This window comes from Lithobates pipiens, unplaced genomic scaffold (genome assembly GCF_037356315.1).
Source record: "Lithobates pipiens isolate NorthernLeopardFrog02 unplaced genomic scaffold, aLitPip1_a1.2 Scaffold_1, whole genome shotgun sequence".
Taxonomy (NCBI): domain Eukaryota; kingdom Metazoa; phylum Chordata; class Amphibia; order Anura; family Ranidae; genus Lithobates; species Lithobates pipiens.
This window is the reverse complement of record NW_027507685.1, coordinates 253,039,015-253,057,701: the sequence shown is the minus strand read 5'-3', so window position 1 is coordinate 253,057,701 and position 18,687 is coordinate 253,039,015. Positions and strand designations below refer to the sequence as shown.

Genomic DNA, 18,687 nt, shown 5'->3' with positions numbered 1-18,687 from the left:
AACATCTATTTAAGGTGATCACCTCACAGAGTAAAAGTTTCGGGGTCACACAGGACCCTTCACCAGGCAGGTGATAAGTGCATACTACAGTGCAAGAGCATTTATAGTACCATCCACCAATCAGACAAGCAGTGTAAGGACCAACCCTCGGCCTCTGGCATGTGGGCTTTGACACATTCCAGATACTGTAGGTGCTTCAAACCAAGTGAATATTGGACATAAGGACGCACATCACCCATATGGACACATGAATCAAACAAGCCCAATTGAGGAGGTGTGTGATGATCCAGTGTCATACACGTTAATGTGGTTTCTGGTATTTCTTTAAGGGTACACTGGGACTTTAATGGCTCCTGGGGATTAGGGAATCCCTGTTTAACTGTTCTGAACCTGTTCCTATACAAAAAATTGGCCCTCATTAGCTGGAAACACAATATTGGATATTGAGGAACCCTAAACCTAATCTAGTTATCAATAAAGTCTTGTGATCACATGCATAGGTGTGCGCATAGGGTGTGGCAGGGCACACCCTAATCTCTCTGTGTGGCACAGATTCCTCCTGTTTAGACCCCTGATATTTCACCAAAGCCCCCTAATAGGGGCGGCTAAAAAAAATTATATAAAATTATAAAAAAAATTAAATTGTTGAAAATAAAATAATAAAAAATTAAAAACTACTGACACCGTCCACTGCCCTACTGACACCAATCTCTGCCCTGCTGACACTGTCCACTGCTCTGACACCGCCATTATATATATACACACACATATATGCACTTTGGGGTGCACACCTATGATCACACGGTTACATAGTTGATAAGGTTGAATAAAGACTCCAGTCTCTCCAGTTCAACCTGTGTGGGTGTCTTTCCCATATCCCTGTATATTGCATTCATTAAGATGCCCATCTAAGTTTTTTTTTTTAAAGCAGTCCAGCCCTCAAGCCGGCGTTCTGTCCTGCGGTCAACACACTCCGATCATGTGATCGATGTGGCAGCCAATAACGGCGGTCACATGATCATAAACCCTGACCTGCCTCCCGGGATCTGAAACCTCGTTAAAGGGTCGGGAGGAGCTGGTGCAAAGGGGTTAAGCAAATTTTACCAAAATTTATAACATTAAGGTAAATTTTAACAATATATATATTTTTTACATTTAGGTAAAATAACTCCACGCATCCCTACCTGCAACTTGTGGAACTTTATGGCCACTTCTACAAAGTGTGCGACAAGTCAACTTCACTCTATTAGGAATTCCACAAGCTCTACTTTCTTGTTATATAAGCAGCAGGTGGTTGGTTTAAGGTGTTCAGATTTGGGTAGACTTATCTTTTAAGAATTTTTTCATTAAAAAAAAACACATTTTATTTTCTGCCCCTCCAGCAGTCCAGCCCTCAAACTGGCGTTCTCTCCTGCGGTCAACACACTCCGTACCTGTGCTCCCGCTACGTCAACTTGCACCACTTGGCCAGTTTTAATTGCTTTACCAATTAGGACTTTTCACGCTCGGCTGATGAATGGCCCACTAAAAGCTCACTTATTCCGAAGAAGGGGGGGGAGACGCGTAGCCACCGTTCTGATGTAAAAGAGCCATTACAAGATTGGAATAGATTGGAAAGCGGTTTATCATTCATCTACGTGAGCACAACGTCGGTCAGAAACAAAAGGTGATGAATTAGCTCGCCGGTTTCTCCCCACGTACGTGGAGATGGCAATGTTTTCCCCGCGACCAGCCCTCGCTATTAAAAGGACCTTAACGCGCAGCGTGACCTTGCTCTGCAAAACATGTTTGCTTAGCACAAAAACTTAATCATAAGAACTCCTAAGTGGAATCCTTCTTTTTTACGGCCCCTTTTTTTTCCTCGCCGACGGGAATTTATGGTTTGCAGGACAGGTAGGATATGAACAATGGGCCAAATGGAGTCCGGGGTTATCTCATCTAAGTGAAAACGCTGCTGAAAATCGATGTGACCTCTTCTGCACTGTCATCCCAATTCCCACCCTCCGCGTCCTATTTGTCTTTGCCTGGATGCTCCGATCCGTGTGCTGTCTCGGCTCCTCTCTCTTGGGCCAGATTATCAAAATGAATCATTGCCCGCTCGCCTCTTATATTTCTATTTATTTTCCTGCTGCTGGCGAGCTCGGGTGAAATATGATTCTTTTTGCATTTGATTTGGGCTGCAGCCGCCAGCACCTAATTTCTTTGTGTGTCTCTTTGTAACCGAGAGTGATATTATTTTGAAACTTCAATTTAGTGTATGGAAACATTGCAGGCTGGCCGCCGTGACACTCGTCCCGGCCATCGATAGTCATTGTCGGGATTAGAATTGACTACGGGGAGCTGCCGCCACTTTCATTGCAAGGTGGACGCTAACAGACTGTAATATTGGCCAGGATCTGGGTTCCCGTGATGGACAGAGGTCTCCATAAATAATGTTGAGTAGAAAGGAGTAAAATTGAGAATTTTTCCTTTAAGAAAAATTTAGATTATGGCAACATTTTGGTAAAATTCACTGGAGTTGACGGGGAAGGTGAACTTGAGGTTTTATTGTAGTTTTTAGTAGGCCTTAAATAGCTGAGTGCTGAGACTTGAGAGAAGCTTTCACAAATAGTGGTCAGTAGTAAGTAGTAGGAAATTTTCCTTCATCAAAAATTGAGATTATGACAAAATTTTGGTAAAATTCACTGCAGTTGACGGGGGAAGGTAAATTTAAGGGGTTTTTTTTGCGGTGAAGCTGAAAAGAGGTCTGCAAAAGTAATGTTCAGTAGAAAATAGTAACATTTTTTATTTTTTTCTTCATCTATAATTAAGATTGTGACAAAATGTTGGCAAAAGTTACTGGAGTTAATGGCAAAGGTGACTTTTTTTGTTTTTGTTTTGTTTTTTGTGTGGTTTTTAGTAGGCCTTAAATGGCTGGGTGCTGAGAATGGAGAGAGGTCTGTACAAATAATGTCCAGTCGTAAAATTGTAAAAAAGTAAAATAGAGATTATGGCAAAATGCGCTGCAGTTGATAGAGAGACTTAAGTTCTAGTTGTGGTAGTTTTAGTAGGCCTTATATGGCTGGGTGCTGAGACTTGAGAGAGGTATGTACAAATAATGTTCACTAGAAAGTGGTAAAATTTATATATTTTTTTCCCCTGATCAAAAATTTAGATTATGACAAAATGTCCTTTTGGCCAAATTCATTGCAGTTGACAGGAAAGGTGAAGTTGATTTATTTTTTGTTTTTTTTAGTAGGCCTTAAATAGCTGGGTGCTGAGGGTGGAGAGAGGTCTGCACAAATAATGTTAAATAGAAAGTAGTAAAATTTCGACTATTCCTGCATCAAAAATTGAGATTATGACAAAATTGTGGTAACATTGATTGCATTTGACGGGGGAAGTTCAATTTTTTAGTAGGCCTTAAGTGGCTGGGTGCTGAGACTGGAGAGAGGACTGCAAAAGTAAGACCCCTTTCACACTGGGGGGTTTCAGGCTCTTTAGCACTGGAAAATAGCCTCTTCTAAGCGCCTAAAAACCGCCTCCCTTTCATTCTAGTGTGGGCACACTGAGGCGGTGCGCTTGCGGGACAATCCGAAAAGTCTTGCAAGCAAGCAGCATCTTTGGGGAGGTTTGAGAGCGCTGTATTTAACGTTCCCAAAACGCCCTGAATGAATGGGCATCGCTTCCAAAGCACCTGAAAAGTGCTTCGAAAGTGCCGCAACACTGGAATTTTTAACCCCTTCTTTAGCGATGCCGCGGCCCCATTGTGAATGGGGTCTAAAGGTTAGTAGAAAGTAATAAAATGAAAAAGTATTAAAATTAAGTATTAAAAAGTAGTAACATTTTGAATTTTTCCTTCATCAAAAGTTAAGATTGTGACAAAATGTTGGCAAAATTCACTGGAGTTGACAAGAAAGGTAAATTTAAGGTTTTTTTTTTTTTTTGTCTTTTTTGTTGTTTTTTAGTAGACCTTAAATGGATGGGTGCTGAGACTGGAGAGAGGTCTGCAACTCTGCACAAATAATGTTCAGTAGAAAGTAGAAAAATTTAGATTTTTTCCTTCATCAAAAAATCTATAAATTATGATACAATTCACTACAGGTGACAGGGAAGGTGAACTTAAGGTTTTTGTTTTTTTGGGGGTTTTTAGTAGGCCTTAAATGGATGAGTGTTGAGACTAGAGAGAAGTCTGCACAAATAATGTTTAGTAGAAAGTAGAAACATTTTGAATTTTTCCTTCATCAAAAAATCAATAGATTATGGCAAAATTCACTGCAATTGACAGGGAATGTGAATTTAAGTTTTTGTTGGATTCTTTTTTGTTTGGTTTTTAGTAGGCCTTAAATGAATGGGTGCTGAGACTGAAGAGAAGTCTGCTCAAAATTACAAATTTTTCCTTCATCAAAAATGGAGATTATGACAAAATATGGGCAAAATCCACTAATTTCAAGTTAATGGGGAAGGTGAAATTTATTTATTTTATTATTTATTTATTTATTTATTTTCAGTGGGCTTTATATGGCTTGTTGCTGAGACCGCAGGGAAGTCTGCAAAAATAATGTTCATTAGAAAGTAGTAGAATTGAGAATTTTTCCTTCATGAAAAATCAAGAGATTATGGTACAATTCACTGATGGGGAAGGTGAACTTAATTTTTTTTTTTTTTTTTAGTTTTTAAAGTTTCAGTAGGCCTTAAATGGCTCCTGAAGGCTATGTAAGCTCTTTTAAAACCCAAATAGATTTTTCTGTTGCCAAAACTTTCGTCAACATTTTGCTGAATACTTGAGTTGAGGTGAAATGTGTTTGAAAAGAAATAAAAATCTGCTTCCCAACAAAGCTAGCCGTCTTCTTCTTCCTAGCCACCAAACGAATACTAAAGCTTGGAAAATTACTGGATTCTATTTACAGGAAGTAAAAGAGCGCATGCACATGCTACTTGTTAATGAGTCACTATCTATAGTCAGACAAAGTTAACGAAAAAACAAGACAAACAGCAAAAAAAAAATAAAAAGAAATGGCCAGACTCGATGGACTACTTGGTCTTTTTTTTCCGTTGCTTTTCTATGTTTCTATCCAATACCCTTATTGATTTTCAACCCAAATTTCTCAAAATGTCCGAACCTTGGCTTCATTACACCCTCTTTTCTTTGAACCCTTCTAGCTATAGCTATCTATAAACCTCTTTTACCCTGAGCCCTTTTGGGATACCTTGTTTAATCCTGCCATTTCATGTCCTAACCATTAACCTATCTCCATTCCTCAGAGAATATATATCGGTGAGCTACCCTTGCCGGCACCCAACACAACAACAGTGGAGGAGAGGCTCGGTTTTCAAAGGTGGATTCGGATTATCTACCTTCCTTATCCTTTAAAATGAACCCACCTCCCCCCCCACACTACCCCTCCTTCCAAATCCCTATTCCCTGCCTGGAATCTTATTTCTTTGAAATTTCATTGAAAATACAGAGATTTTGGCAAAATTTTGCTATTTTGAAGAAATGTATCAAAGTCGACGGTGAAGGCAAAAATGTAATTCCATGACTGTAGCCAATTTGCAGGAAGTATAACAGTGTATGAACGTTGTTAATAAGATAACACTGATTTGCAACCCAAATTTCTCAAAATTTGGGTACCCTGGCTCCATTTTGCCCTCTCATCTTTGAACCCATCTAGCCGCAGCTATCTATAAATATCTTGTTCTACCCCAAGCCCTTTGGGGATACCTTGCTCCATTCTTCCACTCCATCATCCACCCTCCACCCATTACCCACTCCATATACCACCCATTAACCACTCCATCCTCCACTCATTGTACATTCCATTCTTCACCCAGTGACCACTCCATTCTCCACCCATTGACCACTCCATTCTCCACCTATTGACCACTCCATTCTCCACCCATTGACCACTCCATTCTCCACCCATTGACCACTCCATCTTCCACCCATTGACCACTCCATTCTCCACCCATTGACCACACCATTCTCCACCCATTGACCACTCCATCCTCCACCCATTGACCACTCCATCTTCCACCCATTGACCACTCCATTCTCCACCCATTGACCACACCATTCTCCACCCATTGACCACTCCATTCTCCATCCACTGACACCTCCATTCTCCACTCATTAACCACTCCATTCTCCACCCATTGACCACTCCATTCTCCACCCATTGACCACACCATTCTCCACCCATTGACCACTCCATTCTCCATCCACTGACACCTCCATTCTCCACTCATTAACCACTCCATTCTCCACCCATTAGCCACTCCATTCTCCACCCATGAACCACTCCATTCTCCACCCATTACCAATCCATTCTCCACCCATTAACCACTCCATCCTCCACCCATTAACCACTGATTCATCACTCCCTCCACCCATTAACCACTCCATTCTCCACCCATTGACCACACCCATCTTCTCCACCCATTGACCACACCATTCTCCACCCATTGACCACTCCATTCTCCACCCATTGACCACTTCATTCTCCACCCATTAACCATTCCATTCTCCACCCATTAACCACTCCATCCTCCACCCATTCTCCACTCATTAATCACTCCATCCTCCACCCATTAATCACTCCATCCTCCACCCATTGATTTTCCCAAGATTTCCCCATGATCCCAAGATCCATCCCACTGCTTGCTTCAATGTCAAGTGCTCTTAAGAGGTGTATTGAGGCAGGATGCTGTGATGTTTTCAGGAAACGATGTACAGCGCCCTGTCGGCTCCTCCCACCAGCCATGATCTGCCTGCATTGCATAGAGAAGCAAAGGGAGGGCAAAATATTTTCAATTTCAAAAATATGAGGTAGTCGTAGGCTAATATAGTATCATTATTATTATTATATACGATTTATATAGCGCCAACAGTTTATGCAGTGCTTTGCAATGTAGAGGGGGGACAGCACAATTACAGGACAGTTTAATACAGAAGGGACATGAGGGCCCGGCTCGTAGAGCTTACATTCTAAAGTGCGGGGGTGGTGGTACAAAAGGTAATAGATGCGGGGAATGATTTAATGGGGGTGGCTCTGGGACAGTTGTTAGGCGGGTGTGGGATAGGCTTCCCTGAATAAGTGAGTTTTCAGGGATCTCCTAAAAGTGGACAGGTCAGGGGCCGATTGGATATACTGGGGCAGGGAGTTCCAGAGGATGGGAGAGGCTCTGGAGAAGTCCTGAAGGTGAGCATGAGAGGAGGTAACAAGGGAACTAGAGAGCAGGAGGTCCTGGGAGGAGCGGAGGGGACAATTTGGGTGATATCTGCAGATGAGGTTGGTGTAGCTGGGTGCGATGTTGTGGATGTCCTTGTATGTTTTGGTTAGCCTTTTGAATTTTATACGGTATGGTAGGGGAATATTCATATCCATAACCATGCTGAACGTCCTTTTAACCCCCCCCCCCCCCCCCCCCACATACATTAGGCAAAACGGCAGAAACAGAGAAAAAAAGCATTCATTGGCAATTTCCTTTCTTCTTAAACTAGGGAGATCATTTTAAAGAGCGCCCGTTTAATGCACGCGCATGCAGCCGGTGACAAATGCCGCCACCGCTATGGATTCAAAATAAATACGAGCGAGTGCAATCTGCCGCGATGTAGAGCCATGTTCGCTGTCAGCAAATGGCTTTCTGAAAACATAATGGAGACGTCGGCTGTCTCTCAAGTGGCCCAGGAATTTGTCTGCGCCGCCCGCTCCGGTCGCGGCATTGAAGTCCCCCTCCGTCCTTTAATCATCGCCGGCCGCGTTCAGAGCGGATTTGCGGCTCCCCCGCGGGAATTATAAAGGAGGAAAAAAAAAATGCAATTGTCCCAGGGTCTAATTGTAAATCTCTGAATTAATATGACAGGGGGTGTTTGAGGAATGGCGGCGTACGGACCGGCCGCGCGATTGCCTTTAGAAAACAAATGTATCAAGCGCGTAAAGCCGATATATTTGGAAGGAGGATTAGGAAAAGGCGAGCGTTGGGGAAAATTTCCTCTAGAAGATGTTTTTATGGGCCAGCTGTATAGCGGCGCCGTATTTTAGAGCACTTTTTTTTTCGCCTTCTCTCAGAAAACGAGCCGTTTAAGAGTTTCGGAGACTTTATTTCAGCGGAGTTTATGGGCCTCTATGAATTGTGATAGAAAATTGGACAGTTTTCAGATTGCAACTTTTTTTTTTTTTTAATTGACTATCACTATATTTTCTAAATCGGAACTCAATTTTTTTTATGCTTTCGTGACCCATAAAGGCAGTTTGCCCCACGAGATCTCACTGAAACATGCAACGGCTTGAATAAGGTCACCCGATGTGCCAGGTGTGCCAGAGATTGGGTGAATGTTGCAAAGTAATTCTACATTATTCTGTGCCAAGGGGCTCCAAGCTTATCAGCACAAGGGCCACATGATATATTTTACAGATATTCCTGGGCTGAACTAATGACCCCCCCACCTTATCTCTCAGGCTCCCCATTATATATTGCCCCTAACATGAAAGTCCCTCCTTACATAAAGGCCTCAATCAAAGTCTCCCCTTACTTCAGGGCACCAGGGTCCTAATCAATGAACCCCTTATATCCGGGTCCTGATTAGACTGCCCCCTTACATCAGGGCATTAGGATCCCCATCAATGCCCCCCCTTAAATCCATGTCTTGATTAAACGCCCTCCTTATATCAGGATGCCCATCAATGCCCCCATTATACCTGGATCCTGATTAGACTGCCACCTTACATCAGGGTCCCCATCAACGACCCCCTTATATCTAGGTCCTGATTAGACTGCCCTCTTAAATCAGGGCATTAGGATCCCCATCAATGCCCCCCCTTAAATCCATGTCTTGATTAAACGCCCCCCTTATATCAGGATGCCCATCAATGCCCCCATTATACCTGGATCCTGATTAGACTGCCCCCTTACATCAGGGTCCCCAAAAACGACCCCCTTACATCTGGGGATTGATTAGACTGCTCCCTTACATCAGAGCATCAGGGTCCCCATCAATAAGCCCCTTATATCCTGGTCCTGATTAAACTGGCTTCTTACATCACAACATCAAGGTTCCCATCAAGGACCCTCCTATATCCTGGTCCTGATTAGACTGCTCCCTTACATAAGGGGGTACCCATTACCACCCCCTTATAGCCATGTCCTGATTAGACTGCCCCCTTACATCAGGGTCCCCATTAATAACCCCCTTATATCCTGGTCTTGTTTATACTGCCTTTTTTCATCACAACATCAAGTTCCCTATCAATGACCCCCTTATATCTGGTTCCCGATTAGACTGCCCCCTTACATTAGGGTCCCCATTAAGGACCCTCTCATATCTGGGTCCTGATTAGACTGTCCCCTTACATCAGGGTCCCCATTAAAGGCCCCCTTATATCTGTTTCCCGATTAGACTGCCCCTTACATCAGGGTCCCCATTAACGACCCCCTCATATCTGGGTCCTGATTAGACTGTCCCCTTACATCAGGGTCCCCATTAAAGGCCCCCTTATATCTGGTTCCCGATTAGACTGCCCCCTTACATCAGGGTCCCCATTAACGACCCCCTCATATCTGGGTCCTGATTAGACTGCCCCCTTACATCAGGGTCACCATTAATAACCCCCTTTTATCCTGGTACTGTCTAAACTGCCTTCTTAAATCACAACATCAAGGTTCCTATCAACGACCCCCTTATATCTGGTTCCCGATTAGACTGCCCCCTTACATTAGGGTCCCCATTAAGGACCCTCTCATATCTGGGTCCTGATTAGACTGTCCCCTTACATCAGGGTCCCCATTAAAGGCCCCCTTATATCTGTTTCCCGATTAGACTGCCCCTTACATCAGGGTCCCCATTAACGACCCCCTCATATCTGGGTCCTGATTAGACTGTCCCCTTACATCAGGGTCCCCATTAAAGGCCCCCTTATATCTGTTTCCCGATTAGACTGCCCCTTACATCAGGGTCCCCATTAACGACCCCCTCATATCTGGGTCCTGATTAGACTGTCCCCTTACATCAGGGTCCCCATTAAAGGCCCCCTTATATCTGGTTCCCGATTAGACTGCCCCCTTACATCAGGGTCCCCATTAACGACCCCCTCATATCTGGGTCCTGATTAGACTGCCCCCTTACATCAGGGTCACCATTAATAACCCCCTTTTATCCTGGTACTGTCTAAACTGCCTTCTTAAATCACAACATCAAGGTTCCTATCAACGACCCCCTTATATCTGCGTCCTGAATAAACTGCCTCCTTACATCAGGGTCACCATTAATGACCTCCTTATATCAGGATCCTGATTAGAGTCCCCCTTACATTAGGGTCTCCACCAGAGCACCACTTGAATCAGGGTTCCCAGCAGCAACCCTCTTAAATAAAGGTCCTGATCAGAAGCCCCCTGAACTCAGAGTTCCCTTATATCAAAGTCCCCTTCACATCTGGGTCCCCATTAGAGTCCCCCCATACTTCAGAGCTTCAGGGTCCTTATCAGAAACCCTCTTTTATCAGAGTCCCAATCAGAGTCATCCCTTACCCCAGGTCCCCATCAGACCCCCCCCCCTTACATCAGGGTCCTCATCAGAGACCTTCTTACATCCAGATCCCCATCAGAGTTCCCCCTTCTTTTAGGGTCCTCATTGGAGTCAACCATTATATCAGGGTCCCCATTAGTGCCCCCTCCTTTTACATCGAGGTCTGCATCATGGTTCCCTGTTACATCTGTGTCCCCATCAGACTCCCATTAACCACTGTAAGGCTTACACTGTGGTTGTAGCGACAGGGCAAGAGCCTATAGTCGAAGGTTTAGACAGAGGAACTTCCTTCCCCCTCTCAATGCTGGGGCAAGAACGTCATTTCTTGCTAAGGGTGCCGGTGGATCATTTTTCAGAGGGCGGCAGAGCAGCGGCTGCCAGGCAACTGCATGCCCATTTGTTTATTTTGACAACCAAACATGGATTTTGCATGTAAACACTGCACCACAACTGCAATCCAGGCATTAGGTTTGTGGTTGCAGCATGGACCCATTGACTTGAAAAGGTCCCATTGTACAGGGGCATTGCCCACTGAATGCGACATGGGGTATCATTTTTGCGGCGGCCACAAACCATCGGAGTCATAGTAGGTGTAAAACCCTAAAGGGCTACATTATATCTTTTTGGGGGACAGTCAGGAGCAAAAAAACAGGAAGTTGAACCAACTGCGTGAATGAGGCCTCATCGGCTCCAGGGACCCCCCCCCCACTGGCTCCAGGGACCCCCCCCACTGCCTCCAGGGATCCCCACCCGACTTCAGGGATCCCCCCACGACTTCAGGGATCCCTCACCGACTTCAGGGATCTCCCCCCCACAACTTCCGGTGTCTCCCCCCCACCAACTCCAGAGATCTCCCACTGACTTCAGGGATCCCCCCCCAACGGCTTCAGGGATCTACCCCCACCGACTTCAGGGATCTACCCCCCACCGACTTCAGGGATCCCCCCACTGCCTCCAGGGATCCCCCGACTTCGGGGATCCCCCCACGACTTCAGGGATCCTCCCCAACGGCTTCAGGGATCTACCCCCACCGACTTCAGGGATCTACCCCCCACCGAATTCAGGGATCCCCCCACTGCCTCCAGGGATCCCCCCAACTTCGGGGATCCCCCCACGACTTCAGGGATCCCCCCACGACTTCAGGGATCCCCCCACCGACTTCAGGGATCTCCCCTCCACTGATTTCCGGTGTCTCCCCCCACCAACTCCAGGGATCTCTCACTGACTTTAGGGATCCCCCCCAACGACTTCAGGGATCTACCCCCACCGACTTCAGGGATCTAACCCCCACCGACTTCAGGGATCTCCCCCCCACCCACTTCAAGGATCTCCCTCCCACTGACTCCTGGGATCTCCCCCCCCCACTGACTCCAGAGATCCTTCCACCAACTACAGGGATCTTCACCCCCCACCGACTTCAGGGATCTCCCCCCCCACCAACTTCAGGGATCTGCCCCCCCCCACGACTTCAGGGATCTCCTTCCCGCTGACTCCAGGGATCTCCCCCCCCATGACTCCAGGGATCCCCCCACCAACTTCAGGGATCTCCCCCTCCCACTGACCCCAGGGATCTCCCCCCACTGTCTCCAGGGCTCTCTCCCCTCCCCCTTACCGACTCCAGGGATCTCCCCAGTAGAATTCCTTGTTTTGTGAAACTGATGAAGTGACTACAAAGTCAGTTGTGGACGTCACCCTCGATGATGGGAGGAAAATTAACAAATAATCAGCTTATCTATGAGAGAGTGAAACCTTTATTATACAGAATCACCAGAGGGGCACAAACTACTGCGGGGAAATCTCCTCATTGTGGGAGGGGCAGAGACACAAACTACTGCAGGAAATCACACCATTGTGGGAGGGGCATAGACACAAATTACTGGAAGGAAATCTCCCCATTGTGGGAGGGGCAGAGACACAAACTACTGCCGGGAAACTTCCCCATTGTGGGAGGGGCAGAGACACAAACTACTGCAGGAAATCTCCCCATTGTGGGAGGGGCAGAGACACAAACTACTGCCGGGAAACTTCCCCATTGTGGGAGGGGCATAGACACAAACTACTGCGGGGAAATCTCCCCATTGTGGGAGGGGCAGAGACACAAACTACTGCCGGGAAACTTCCCCATTGTGGGAGGGGCAGAGACACAAACTACTGCGGGGAAATCTCCCCATTGTGGGAGGGGCAGAGACACAAACAACTGCAGGAAATCTCCCCATTGTGGGAGGGGCAGGGACACAAGCTACTGCAGGAAATCTCCCCATTGTGGGAGGGCCAGAGACACAAACTACTGGGGGGAATCTCCCCATTGTGGGAGGGGCAGAGACACAAACTACTGCAGGAAATCTCCCCATTGTGGGAGGGGCAGAGACACAAACTACTTCCAGGAAACCTCCCCATTGTGGGAGGGGCAGAGACACAAACTACTGCCGGGAAACTTCCCCATTGTGGGAGGGGCAGAGACACAAACTACTGCCGGGAAACTTCCCCATTGTGGGAGGGGCAGAGACACAAACTACTTCCAGGAAACCTCCCCATTGTGGGAGGGGCAGGGACACAAACTACTTCCAGGAAACCTCCCCATTGTGGGAGGGGCAGAGACACAAACTACTGCCGGGAAACTTCCCCATTGTGGAAACGGCAGAGACACAAACTACTGCCGGGAAACTTTCCCATTGTGGGAAACTGCTGGGAGCAGTGAACAATAAGGCAAGTTTGCTTGCATGTTCTCAGTATCTACAGACCAGGAACAGGTGAGAATCTGCTATTTAGTATACGTAGACCATTGTGATATGTCTAGTGGGTGGGGGGGGGGAGATGAATCTTTCAACAAAATGGAGCTTCACTTTAAGCTTTGCAAATATCTTGACAAAAAAACCTGCAGATGATGAGCTGTCTCAGAAATGAAGCAGAGGAGTTATTCTTTGTCCTCTGGCATTGCTGTATATTTATTTTATTGCCCATTAATTGAATGTGATGTGTTTATTACCCTCCCATCATATATTGTGCATTCCTTAATGATTTTCTCTTTTTTTTTTTTCTTTCAGATGACATCCAGATCGCCATTCCAATCATCAAGCCAACCTTGGATAAAGTTCAGCTGGCGGGACAGACTTTACCGCCCGGCTTTCCGGCTCCTTTCCTCTTCGCCGACGGGCTGTCGTCTGTAGAAACTCTTCTCACCAACATTCAGGTAAAGTTCATCTGCTTGTCTCCTTCCTGGATTGTCACCGGTGACAACAAATTCTCAGGGTGACACACCAGGAAATTATCGCCATTTACCCACTTTATCCTAAAGGTCCACTTTGAGTCCTCCCTCTGGCCCTCTTGCGCAGTTGTAGCGGCTCCACTCCTGGACTGAAACGGCTTCCTCTGATTTCACCGCACACTGTCAGCTTCTCACCATGTGCCTTGGAAGCGGCAGCAATTCCAATGGAGCCCCGTCTCATTTCCTGGATGGAGGGCGTCCAGCATCATCTGTCTCTTCCTCCCCAGCCGCGTTGTCCCTGGCCCCGCCTCTTTCATTTAGTGGATTGCAGTTCTTCTAATTGTGGAGGCTGAGCGTCACATGCTGATACCTAGTGCATGATCTGACAGGTGTGGGGGGCGTGCGCCGCCTGCGACCCCACTCCCGCTGTTATTAGACAGATCGGGTCCGGCAGACGCAATGTCCCCCGAAACCCGCCGATCGTTCAGGAGACAGGCAGAATGGCGGCCTACCTATGTAAACAAGGCAGACCATCGTTCTGTGAGTGGGGAATGCGCTGATCCTGTGTTCCTGCTGAGCAGAAACATGGATCTTTACCTTCCCCCCTCAGTCAAGGCACCTCCCCTCAGTAATCACTCCTAGGGAACACATTTAACCCTTTGATTGCCTCTGATGTTAACCCCTTCCCAGCCAGTGTCATCAGTACAGTGACAGTGCATATTTTTAGCACTGTATTAGCGTCACTGGTTCCCCAAAAAGTGTCATTTAGTGTCCGATTTTGGGCACAATATCGCAGTCGCTGATCACCGCCATTACTAGTATAATAAAAAAAATTTTTAAAGTATAAAAATATCCCATAGTTTGTAGAGACTCTAATTTTTGTGCAAACCAATTAACCACTTCAGCCCCAGAAGGATTTACCCCCCCCCCCCCCTTAATGACCAGGCCATTTTTTGCGATACTGCACTGAGTTGCTTCAACCGACAAATGCACGACGTTGTACCTAGACAAAATTGACGTCATTTTTTTCCCCACAAATAGAGCTTTCTTTTGGTGTATTTGATCACCTGTTTGGAAAAACCATTTATCATTTTCCTTCCACTTCACAATTATGTTCCACTTTGTGTTGGTCCATCGCATAAAATCCCAATAAAATATATTTTTACGTTTTTTGGGTGTAACATGACAAAATGTGGAACGTGTCAAGGGGTAGGAATACTTTTTAAAGCGGAGGTCCACCCTAAAATGGACCTTCCGCTCATCGGAATCCTCCCCCCCTCCGGCGCCACAATTGCCACCTTTCAGGGGGGAGGGGGGTGCAGTTACCTGGATAATCCAGGTAACTGCACCCACTTCCGGGATAGCTCTCTGCGGAAAGGGGCGTAGATTACGCCCCTTTCCGCAAGTGCCCGCCCCCTTACGCAAGTGCCCTGCTGCCTGCTGGGAAACACACAGATCCCAGAGGCAGCGGGGTCCATCCTTATTGCGCAGCGGAACTCGCGCATGCGCAGTAGGGAACCGGGAAATGAAGCCAAAAGGCTCCATTTCCTGATTCCCATACCCAAGATGGCGGCGGCAGCACCCGAGTGACGATCTAAAGATCGGCTTCGGGTGCCGACATCGCGGGCGCGCTGGACAGGTAAGTGTCACTATTTTAAAAGTCAGCAGCTGCAGTATTTGTAGCTGCTGGCTTTAAAAAAAAAAAAAAAACGCGGAGTCCCGGCGGACTCCCGCTTTAAAGGCTCGGTATGTCAACTCGGCCTGAGAGACCGAGAATTTTTAGGCAGGGGAGGGGTAAAATGTAGGTCAACGCGTTTTGTGGAAAGAGCCGCTTCATCAGGACCATAAATCTCTCATGGCCGACATGATTGTTCACTCAAAAGGAATCAGTGAATACCACCTCTAACGGATGTATCTCAAAAGAGACTGGTGTAACAATATACAAACTCAATTCCACCGGCCCGTGGGAGGACCAGCAACCGTATGGGGGGGGGGGGGGATAGACCATTCACAAAGTACAGAAAAAAAAATGCCATGTTTTATAAAAATATGGGCATCATGGTTGTACAGTCAACGAGAGGACAGATGGAATATAAATATCCATAGCCAGAAGTAGGGCCACCTATATATATAATGAGTATTCTAATCCAATGGATCCTCAGAGGTCCACCAGGTCCCATTCGTGGCACAAACGCACAGATGGAATTCCACGCAGACCTTTCCTCCTTGCAGTGGCGTCCGAGCATTGAGCCACTTAATTTGTATATGTTCATTGGAGGGATATTTAAAGTCCCATTTACAAAGTTTTACCCTTTGATTAGATAATTTTTGGTGAATGTTTAGATGATGCTAAACACCCGACAAATGCAGAAAGTGTCTCAGGAAGCTACATAGAACCTAAAAAAATAGAAAGAGAGAAGAAAAAAAAAACCATACGTAGGGAGCTGTAGAGGTTAATTATCAGCCGTAACATTTTTATTTTTAAGCAATTAAAAAGTTCCGGAACTTCTTCCTCGCAATGTACACACTGCAAAATCGCGCCGTAAAGGAGGTGAACTACGCAACGGGGACCTGTTGTTGTTAGCTGGAGCCTTGAGATCATTTAGCATGATTTTATCAGAGTAAGATGTTCTAAACCTATAAATACACCTCACAGACCGGCAATTCGGAGGTTATTACTGGCTTGTGAAAAATGAAATGATGATTGCGGAGTTGGTTCAGTTGTTAAACTTGAAGAGAAGAAGGAGAACGAGGTTGCGAGCTGCTCGTGCATCATGGAAGGGCGTGGGGGGGGGGGGGGGGTCATTGTACACTGGGTGATAATGGATACTTTTACAATGCTTTGTGTCTTTATCCGAGTTCCCCATCACCACAGACCAGCCTTTCTCAACTTTTTTTTTTTTTTAACATGGAGGAACTCTTGAAATTTATTTCCAGTCTCAAAGAACCCCTACTAATGAATTATCATATCTTCAGCTCACGAATATTGGTGCAATGGTCGGTGGGAAGAATGCCCTTTACGTTGGCGGTCAGTGGGAAGAATGAAATTTTTGTTGACGGGTGGTGACCAGAACGCCTCTTGCGTTGGCGGTCGGTGACCAGAACTTTCCTTGCGCTGGCAGTCGGTGGCCAGAACACTCCTTACATTGGCAACTATTGAGAAGAACACCCCTTACGTTGAAGGTTGGTGGCAAGAATGCCTGTTATGTTGGCTGTCTTTGGGGAGAATGCTCTTTACGTTGGCAGTCTGTGGCCAGAATGCCCCTCGGCTTGGTGGTTGGTGGCCAGAATACCCCTCGGCTTGGCGGTCGGTGGCCAGAATTCCCCTCGGCTTGGCGGTCGGTGACCAGAATGCCCCTCGGCTTGGCGGTCGGTGGCCAGAACGCCCCTCGGCTTGGTGGTCAGTGGCCAGAATGCCCCTCGGCTTGGCAGTCGTGGCCAGAATGCCCCTCGCGTTGGCGTTCGGTGGCCAGAATGCCCCTCGCGTTGGTAGTCGGTGGCCAGAAAGCCCCTCGGCTTGACGGTTGGTGGCCAGAACGCCCCTCGGCTTGGCGGTCCATGGCCAGAATGCCCCTCGGCTTGGCTGTCAGTGGCCAGAATGCCCCTCGGCTTGGCTGTCAGTGGCCAGAACGCCCCTCGGCTTGGCTGTCAGTGGCCAGAACGCCCCTCGGCTTGGCGGTTGGTGGCCAGAACAATCCTCGTGTTGGTAGTCGTGACCAGAACGCCCCCTACGTTGGAGATTGGTGGCCAAAACGCCTCTTGCATTGATGGTCGGTGGCAGCAGTTCCCACCATCAGATAGCTAAATAGGTCATTGGTGTCAGTCGTTAATTACCTGAAATACAGAAATGTCCCCTCGCTCAAGGAACCCCTAGAAACCTGTAGAAGAAACTTTGGGTTCCACTGAACCCTGGTTGAGAAAGGCTGCTATAGACTCTATGAACCACATATGTGCAGAAAGTGCCAAGCATTGTGAACAATTTGGATCTTCTGTTGACTTGTACACTGCAGCTAACTGTTCACCCCCATATGCAGCAATCCTGAGGTCATTGCTAAATGTCTCTTCTATTTCAGGGCCTTCTAAAAGTCGCGGTGGACAACGCAAGGGTGCAGGAGAAGCAGATCCAGCAAGAAAAGAAGGAGCTAAAGTTGGAGCTGTGCCGGGAAAGGGAGTTACGAGAAAATCTAGAAAGACAACTGACCGCCGAACTTCATAGCCGAGGTAACCCTCAACATCGTGTAGTCTCATGTACAGGAATAACTGTATTGGACAGGCATGACTCTAGTGCAGTAAGTTCAGTGGGCTGAAGACTACTATATACCAAAACACAGGCCTGGGACCACCTATGCTTACCAGGTCATCTGCATCTCCTCTGCTCTCAAAGATCTTTGAGCTCTCAAATTGCCAAACTGTCCCCTCTCTATATCAATTTACCTTCCTTCTGTGGCAGATTCTGCCTTTAGCCAGTCGAATCTGGCTAAAGGCTGAGGGGGACAAATCACTTGTACAGCTGCACAAGGGCCTGTTTGTAAGTCAGAGTGGAACTGGAACCCCTACTTGCAGTCAGGTAGACCCGGATAGTGCTCATTTTTATGGCAGGTCAAATATGGGAGATATTTACAATGCCCTGTCAGGTCACCTGAGACCAGGTGACAGATGCACTCTGTAGGAGCTGGAAGTGCACTGCTAGGTAGTGGACCTTAAGACTGACTGCTGCGGATTGTAGCTAGGGAGATTCAGGACACAGGCCTACAGGATCACTAACACAGATCCCAATGGGAGCTGGAGCATAGATTCCCCAGGGCGCGGAGTCTAAGAGCCAGCGGGTGTTCACCAGAGCCTCCAGTGGTGAGGATGGACTTCGCTGCAGTCTGGCTCCAGGTTGGGACCCCTAGGGTCTCACAGCTCATGGTAGACTACAGGAGAAGGAAGCAGCAGGCTGGAACGACAAGGATAGCAAGGGGATACGGCAGAGGTA

The 18,687-nt window shown here is 46.9% G+C and overlaps 1 protein-coding gene across 6 annotated transcripts in view; it reads left to right on the top strand.

Annotated features, from left to right (window-relative positions):
* Positions 1–18,687, top strand: part of DACH2 (dachshund family transcription factor 2) — a 669,978-nt gene that overhangs the window by 602,814 nt on the left and 48,477 nt on the right. For all 6 annotated transcript variants that reach the window (XM_077485215.1, XM_077485223.1, XM_077485208.1 and 3 more), the window contains 2 exons: positions 13,549–13,694; positions 17,783–17,930. In XM_077485215.1, the coding sequence (XP_077341341.1) occupies positions 13,549–13,694; positions 17,783–17,930 (294 nt within the window). The remainder of the gene's footprint in view (positions 1–13,548; positions 13,695–17,782; positions 17,931–18,687) is intronic.